The 8,420-nt window shown below is 52.6% G+C and overlaps 1 protein-coding gene across 3 annotated transcripts; it reads left to right on the forward strand.

Moving 5' to 3' along the window:
• Nucleotides 1-2: 2 nt before the first annotated feature.
• CDC20 (cell division cycle 20) lies at nucleotides 3-5,494 on the forward strand. 3 transcript variants are annotated; one of them, XM_071436492.1, is made up of 11 exons: nucleotides 3-252; nucleotides 597-793; nucleotides 1,341-1,486; nucleotides 2,119-2,215; nucleotides 2,753-2,881; nucleotides 3,223-3,419; nucleotides 3,749-3,843; nucleotides 4,187-4,418; nucleotides 4,528-4,653; nucleotides 4,825-4,942; nucleotides 5,233-5,494. In XM_071436492.1, exons 1-11 carry the CDS (start codon nucleotides 206-208, stop codon nucleotides 5,409-5,411), a joined length of 1,563 nt encoding a protein of 520 aa, XP_071292593.1. In that variant the 5' UTR covers nucleotides 3-205; the 3' UTR covers nucleotides 5,412-5,494. The 3 variants fall into 3 exon arrangements, with proteins under 3 accessions (XP_071292593.1, XP_071292595.1, XP_071292594.1); XM_071436494.1 differs by lacking the exon at nucleotides 3-252 and adding an exon at nucleotides 959-1,082 and having other exon boundaries at nucleotides 704-793; XM_071436493.1 differs by lacking the exon at nucleotides 3-252 and adding an exon at nucleotides 962-1,082 and having other exon boundaries at nucleotides 710-793.
• The last annotated feature ends 2,926 nt before the right edge of the window (nucleotides 5,495-8,420 follow it).

Below are 8,420 nucleotides of genomic sequence, written 5' to 3' on the forward strand. Positions count from 1 at the left end.
CTTCTTCGCCCCGCCCCCAGCCCGGATCGCCCCGCCCTAGCAAGAACGCCCCGACCCCGACCCCGCCCCCTTGCCGCACGCGCGGAGCGCCCCGCCCCGTCCCGCGACTCAGCCAATCGCGTTGCATCGCGCGGCCGTCGCCTGGCAGCGCGCGGCCGTTGGGTTTGAAGCGGCCAACCGGGGCCCCGTCCGCGCGCCGTTTAAAATGCTGCGGCGCAGGCGGGGCGGGCGAGCGGCGGCGGCGCGGCGGAGGTGAGCGTGCCACAGGGCCGGGAGGCGGCCTGGAGGCGCAGTCCCGAACGGGGGAGGCTGTGGTGAGGCGGGCGAGGGAAAGGGAGAATGTCGCTTATCGGAGAGAGCCCCAAAGAACGGCTGGAAGGGGTGTCGGCTGATAGAAAGGACCCCCGAGGAGCGGAGGGAGGGCGTGTCGGCTGATGGAAAGCGTCCCGAGGAGCGGTTGGGGAGAGTGGGGGGTGTCCGCTGGTGGGGAGGAGCGGCCGGAGCGCTTGCAAGGTCCGGTGGTGGGGAGGCCGGCGGGGCCTGTCTGAGCAAGCTCAGCTCGGCCGGTGGGCACGGCTAACGCCGCCCGCCCGCAGGACCATGGCTCAGTTCCTGTTCGAGGCGGACCTGCACGGGCTGCTGAAGCTGGACACGCCGATCCCGAACGCGCCGCCTGCGCGATGGCAGCGCAAGGCCAAGGAGAGTGGCCCCGGGCCCAGCCCCGTCGGCGTGTCGCCCATGAAGCCGGCCAATCGCTCCCACAGCTCCAGCAAGACGCCGTCCAAGACACCCGGTGAGCGCCGGCTACCAGCGGCAGAGGTTGAGTGCGGCAGCCTCGCCCAGGCTGCTTGTGTGTAGCCATGGGGCTCTGGGCTCCCTGCCACGCTGTCCTACCGGCTTGCTGCTCAGGCAGGAGGAGGTGGGCTGTGCTCCTGACAGCCACCCACCTCCTTCCCAGCAGGAGGGGCAGAGCTCTGAGCACTGGGGCTGGCGAGCTGCTGATCGCCCAGCTGAGCCTTGCTGGCACAGCTGCATGCTGGGACGAGTGTGGGCGGGACTGTCAGCTGACAGCTTTACATCCTGTAAGCGTTTTTGTATCTTCCCCTTATCTCTGGACTCTGGAATTGTTGCACTAGACCCAAGGAGTTGCTCCACACAGTCCCTAACCAACTTGGTGGCAGGGAGGAAAATATAAGTTAGTTGTGACTGGGTGGCATGAGATCTCAGAGTCCTACTTGTCTGGTGGGTGTGATATGAAAGAGTGCTGGGTTTGCTCTCGTGAAAGCTCTAATACAGGCTGTTAAATAGCTGTAAGACAATATTTTCATATGCGAATGCAGGTAAATCTGGATCCAAAATTCAAAGCACCCCCACAAAGGCTGGGGGGGATCGCTACATTCCCAACCGCAGCACTATGCAGATGGAGATGGCAAATTTCCTCCTAACCAAAGAGAATGACCCTGCTGAGGATTCCCCTACCAAGAAGGTGAGCATGTTACTAAGTTACAATTACTTCAACAACCACTACTCCTTCCTGCCCCTTTACAGAGCAGTAAACTATAGGTTCTATCTTGTGGACACATGAGACTGACAAGTCCCAGCCATCACTACTTGCAGCTCTGGGCTTCAGGAGCCTAGGATGAGATTGAAGCTGTAGAGACTGCCATGCACTCTAAGCCTATGCTGCTTCTGGTAGCAAAATTTAGCTTTTGACTAATGAGGCTTTAAAATGTAGCAGGCAACAAAAACACAAAGCTGTGAGCCTATGCAAAGTGAAACTGCTGGTGGTAGCTATTCTAGGACAATGTCTCCACAGGGAACACTTCTGGAATGTTTTACACTGTGCTCTGAAAATCTGTTTATGAAGCATTTGGTCGCTTTGTGGCTGTGGCTTTTCCCACTGTCAATGACACTGAATTTGCCATTGTGTGAAAATGTGAGCAGGACAATGCATGAAAGTCTGAGGAAAAACTGCTTTGACCTGGCTGTGTGTGACTGACCCTTGCAGCACAGTCAAACATCTTCAGATTCTAAGAGAAGGGGACTTAGGTGTCTATTTAAATTGCAGTGTGGGAGTTGTTTTAAATGCATTGCACTGAGGGTGATTTGTCTCCGTAGGAGCAACAGAAAGCCTGGGCAGTGAATCTGAATGGTTTTGATGTAGAAGAGGCAAAGATCCTCCGCCTCAGTGGAAAACCACAAAATGCTCCAGAAGGTATGATACAGGGTCTGTGTGAGCTGAATCAGCAGGAGAGATCAGGTCAGGGGAACAGCAACACAGAGGCTCTGTGTGGTCACAGGAGAAATCAACTGGTTTCTGAGAGCTGTACAGGCTGGAGTCTCCTTTCTTAAGGTTCCTGAGGTCAAGGGAGGGCATAACAGTTACAGTGAATTTATTTAGGAAAGTTGCTATGACTGCCAGTTGGTCACTGCAGTTGTACTGCAGGTTCCAAACCTTCATGAAGTCTGTAAGAGCATCAAACTCTCTGCTGTGCGCTTTCTAGCTTAAACTGCAACTAAATATAATGGGATTCAAAAACCCAAGTGTTTGTTAAATTTGTTTCCATGAATGAGGAAATTGTAGCTCACCCCTGTTCAGCAGTTCATACTGCCAGTGATTTTAGCGCACTGTACTCTTGTGAGCGTTTCTCTTAGGACTTTATTTTCACTCCAAGGGATTCCTAGTTGGGTGAGCAGCACTCAGCTGGGAGGAAACTAACTCAGGTTAACAAACCTGTTCCTCTGCACACAGGCTATCAGAATAACCTGAAAGTGCTCTACAGTCAGAAAATGACACCTGGATCCAGCAGGAAGAATAGCAGATATATTCCTTCAATGCCAGACCGGATCTTGGATGCACCAGAGATCCGCAATGACTACTGTAAGTAGGCTACAGGGTTGAGTGCTGGGCATCCAGAACATTCTGCACTGGATTGCTGTTCCTAGGACAGTGTAACTGGGCTGCCTGTATTATTTTATGTACCCAGGCTAGCACAGACCACTTCTGAAGTGTCCCTATGTAGCCTTACAGGGCACTGTGTAGATGCCTTGGAGCAGGGTACCTGGCCCCAGCAGCTGGGCATAGTGACACTCAGAGGGCTGCCCCTCACCTGTATCTGTGTGTGTGCACATGTGCACCCACACCTGCTGCATCAGCATGGGTGAAGGGCAGGGCTCTCTAGCTGAGCGTGGTGTGACCTGCATTGCTCTTTCAAATTGTAGATCTGAATCTTATAGACTGGAGCTCCCAGAACTTCCTGGCAGTGGCTCTGGACAACTCTGTTTATCTGTGGAATCACGCTACTGGGGAGATTATCCAGCTGCTGCAGATGGAGAATCCAGATGTTTACATTTCCTCTGTGTCATGGATTAAAGAAGGAAACTACCTTGCTGTTGGCACAAGTAATGCTGAGGTTCAGGTGAATGCAGGAGTAAAACTGGAGGTGTTTTCTAAGGATTGACAGAACTGTGGGGCCTGAGGACAAAACCTTGGCTGGCAGAGGAAGGATGCCATGCCACCTGACTTGTCTTCCCTGGTGTTGGGTGGAACTGCCCAGTGTGCAAGGCAGGGTTTGGTTTGGGGGTTTTCTGATAAGTAGTGTTACCTTCTGTGCTATAGTCATGAGATACACATTTTCTCTGTTCCCTTACTGAGAAAGCTGAATGCCAGAGCCTGTGCAGCGAGGTTCCTAGGGCATAGAAACAGGATTTGGTTTCTTCTGAAGAACTTTTTCCTTTGCCTCTCTAGCTATGGGACATTCAGCAGCAGAAACGTCTCCGAAACATGACCAGCCATTGTGCCCGTGTGGGAACCCTCAGCTGGAACAGCTACATCCTCTCCAGGTAAAGCAGAGAGTCAAGGGCAGTTTGCAGTTGTTGCAAACTCCTATCCCTCAATCTATGTGTGGCATGGGTTAGGGATGGCAGAGAGAAGTTTGTCCTGGCTTGGGATTCTTACTCAGCCTTATCTGTTGGGGCTGTGAGGAGAAGGCCTCTTTCCTGTATTGCAATTTGTGCTGAAGTTGTAAAGAGCTTGTGTGGGTGTTTCACTCACCAACAGACCAGTGTTGCTGGTAACACTGGTTGAAACCCAGTGGCAGGTATAGCAGTCTTGCAACAACAAAAATGGATTTATTTGGGTGAAAATAGGCAGCTTGACCCTGCAAGCCTTCTCTTCTCTCTGCAGTGGTGCACGGACTGGGCACATCCATCACCATGATGTCCGAGTGGCTGAGCATCACGTGGCCACCCTTGCTGGCCACACACAGGAGGTGTGCGGACTCAAATGGTCTCTAGATGGCCGCTACCTGGCCAGTGGTGGCAATGACAATCTGGTGAACGTCTGGCCATGCACCCAAGGTGGGGGTGGAGACTTTGCTCCTGTACAGACCTTCACTCAGCACCAGGGTGCTGTCAAGGTGAGCACAGAGCTGCCACAGGCAGATATGTGTGTGCAAGGCAGGCATGCAGCACTGGCTGGGTGCAGGTTGCCTCTTGTATGTCTTAAAATGAACTCTCCTCTCTCAGGCTGTGGCGTGGTGCCCATGGCAGATGAATGTTCTAGCCACTGGAGGTGGCACTAGTGACAGACATATCCGCATCTGGAATGTGTGCTCTGGCGCCTGCCTCAGTACTGTTGATGCCCATTCCCAGGTGAGAGATGAACATCAGCCTGGAGACAAACACCTTCTGGCAGCACACCTACACAGAGCTGCTGGCTCCTCAGGCCCAGAGGCACAGGGAAGGAGGAGGACCATGCTCGCCTCCAAGTGGTGAGCATCAGCACAAGCATCTTGTCTCACCTGTGTTACTGCCTCTTTGCAGGTCTGTTCTATCCTGTGGTCAACAAACTACAAGGAGTTCATTTCAGGCCATGGCTTTGCACAGAATCAGCTGGTTATATGGAAGTATCCAACAATGACCAAGGTTGCAGAGCTGCAAGGTAGGTGGACAGAGCCTGGGGGGGGGGAGGCCTGTTAGAGGTTGAAGACAGCTGCACTTCTTGGTTTGAGCCTGCAGCATCTCTGATGCAGGACAGTATCCAGGGCCATGCTGCTAGGAGTAAAGCATGCCCACGGGGCTGTGGAAGAGATACCATTGCTCCAAGTGTATGCTTGGGGTCTGAAATCATGCACAACCAGTGGGGGGACAGCTATGCAAGCTGGCAGGGCTCATGGGAGCATACAGGAGTAAATGAGCATGCCCTGACTGCACACTCCTTTTCCTCCTCAGGGCATACTGCTAGAATCTTGAACCTGACCATGAGCCCTGATGGTACAACAGTGGCCTCAGCAGCTGCTGATGAAACACTGCGGCTCTGGCGCTGTTTTGAGATGGACCCCATAAAGAAGAAGGAGAAAGAGAAGGCAAACAGTGCCAAAAGCAGTATTATTCACCAGAGCATCCGCTGAGAGCACAGGGTTGTTGTGGGGAGGGGGATATTTGGTTTACACACTGTACAGTATTTTAAATGTTAATAAACTGCTTAACTTGACTTTTTCTTAATGGAGTCTGATGGAAGAAAAAGCCATGGCTCCTAAACCCAAGTCCTTCTCCCTGAGGCTGGGGATCTGGGCAAGGGGTGGAGACCTAGCTCTTAAGGGCTAGTTGACAGGCCCTTGAGCCTCGCACAGCGCTGAAGGATGCTGGGCAAGGGCTGTACTTCTGTTTCTGTCCTAGCGAAGACAGATATGTCACCTGCCCCATCTAGATGCTGACTACAAGTACAGCAGCTCCACCACAGGCTCAACTGCAAGCACAGCATGGCTGTGGCGTCAGTTAGTGTTGTCCTGGCCTATCTCACAACCGCAGACCTTACTGCGGCTCTGTAGGCAGATCTCAGTTTGTCTTGTTAGCTACAGGCAGCCGTCACTGCCTGCTTATGGTGCTCTGGAGTAGAATACCTATTGGAAAAAAAAAAGGAGGGGGGGAAACATACAGCAACAGCTGTAATCACCCCAAAGGCTGGAAAGGGGCTGGCACTGGCATAAAGCCTGATACAAAACAAAAGGTTAGCTTACGCTGCCACAGCCAGCCTGGATGTCATGCAAGAGCCACACAAAGCACCACCAACCCTGTACTCAGCCTTCAGTCATGTATTCTTCCAACAACTCTGATCTCTCTTCCCCTCCTGCTGACACGAAGCCCTGGTGCCTTGCTGAGGCTTCATGCAGGGGAGCAGGCACCAGGGCTCAGCTGACATTTATTGGAGCTTGACTCCCCTACACTTGGAAAAATACCTTTTTTCCATGCTGAACTGTGCAGGAGCAAGTTGCAGGAAACATATTTGAGCCCTTACCTGACCAACAGCCAGCTTAGCCATGCTGCTCTGCATGGTGGAGCCATGGTGTCTGAGGTTGTGGGGCTGCACCAGACCCATCAAGCCTGTCCTTCAGCTGCACCAGCACTGCCAGGGGCTGCTGGGGACACTGCACAGCTGATAAGCACCTTGACCTGTGCAAAGCAGCTCCACCAAGCCTGTGCCTCCCATCAGCCCTCAGTGATTAGCTGAGGGTGGATTATTAACTGTTTTCACCTTTCCCTCAGCACAGTACCACACTGTGCCTAGCACCAGCTCTGCCTCCTGAGCCTTACACCAGCTGGAACCTTCAAAGGTTCCAACTTGTGCTCTGCCAAGGCCAGTGAGTGTGTAACCACACCCACCAGAGCACACCCCCCCCCCCACCCCCCCCAAAGCTGATATGGGGGGCACAGTCTCAAAAAACAACCACTGAGCCCAGCACCTTCCCAGAAGTGCTGTGCTGCTGGTGCATCGCCACTTGGCCACTTGGGAAAGATCACAGGAGGCCCAAACAAGGAGCCCTCCCTCAGACACAAATCCTAGGACCACAGCTGCCTCTAAAGGGGAAGCAGGCAGGAACTCAGATGCAAGGTTGGGCTCTTCCACAGAGCTGTGCTGCTGTTGTAGGAGCCCTGCCCCACACCCCTGCACTTGGTGCTGGGAGTTAGCACAGACTTGCCCTGTAAGGCCACAGCTGATTAGGCCTTCCCTGGTCCCTGACCTGGAAGGAAAGTTTTATATGCCAAAAAGTTGCTGTCATTTTTTCAGTCCCATGTAAGAGCAGCTCAGCTTTCTCTCACAGACTCTTTCTCCTTAGCACATGCCCCACAGCCAGATGCTGTGCATTACATAGCCCTTAGAGGACCTCTGAGCATTACTAGAGGGTAATGATACTGCAGGGTCTTTGACCCCATGCTGGTCTCTTACAGTCCTGGAGTGAGGAAGAGCAGAGGAAGGAAGTGGGCACTGATCCAGCAGGCCCAGTAAACACAGCCCTATAAGGTGTGAATTCAGTTCACAGCATGACAGCATATTAATTACCAAGTGCTATGGCCAGCCCATAGAAGAGCACAGCTAACAGGAACAATTGGAGGAAGGGAGAGCAGAGCACATGCAGGGAACAGCCCATTCTAAAATACCAAGCATAAGTAGTTTAAAGCATTGTTACTATTTTGGGCAAAAGCAAAGACAATCCTGTCCTTAGCAAGAGCCAGCGGGAGGGGAGAAGGAGGCTTGACAGGAAAAGGTCCATGTCAGCTGGACCATCAACCTACAGCTCCTGAAGTGGTGACTTCTGAGCACTGACCTAACGTTACACACCACTTCAGCATGGACAAGAACAAATTCTCATCCAAGTCTTTACTCCCAGAGAAGCATCAACAACTGCAAGAATACTGCATGACTTCTCACATACAAGGACATTCAGTGCTGTAGAAGAGGGTGATGGCTGTGTGCTGTTTAGGCATATTAGTCACACCAGTTCAGGGCACTTCAAGATGTTTTCCTACATTTCAGAGCATTGTCTTGAGGTGTACAGCAGCCCAGGTCAGATGAGCAGAGCTCTCTCACACCAAGCTCTGCTCCAGGGCTTTAGCTGGGCATCCACCAAAGCCCTCCCACCCCACAACCCAACCCTACAGTGAAACTCAGCATCTGGAGGCTGCTGATCTAACACATTCCTCCCAGCCACATGCTGCCCAGCTGGCTCCCCACTCTTCTTCCCAGGCTTGAGTCAGCACCCAGGCTGCCTTCTGCTCAAGAGGGCCCCAGTCATAGGGTGATGGGGAAGGCAGCCCTACACCCCAACAGTACCAAAGGGTACTGTTGTACAGAATGAGACAGTTGGAAAAATAACAAAGCCCAGCCAGGCAAAGATGCACTTCTGCAGCAAAAGCAGACAGCAACATTAACATTCCTCTGACCAACCTGAGCTACATTGTGCACAGAACCATGCTGCAGGGGCATTTACAGATAGGAGCAGTTTTTGCTTTGACAGATTCAGAAAGCAACAAACTGCTTTTTCTCAAGCACTCAGGTTTCCAAAGTCTCTAGTCCCTGCTCTGCCATACCTCAAATCCCCATTATTTCTGAAAAGCAGCAGTTCTTCCTGGGCAGGTGG

Source organism: Agelaius tricolor, unplaced genomic scaffold, assembly GCF_023055355.1.
Source record: "Agelaius tricolor isolate 1412-34295 unplaced genomic scaffold, bAgeTri1.0.p SCAF_11, whole genome shotgun sequence".
NCBI lineage: Eukaryota > Metazoa > Chordata > Aves > Passeriformes > Icteridae > Agelaius > Agelaius tricolor.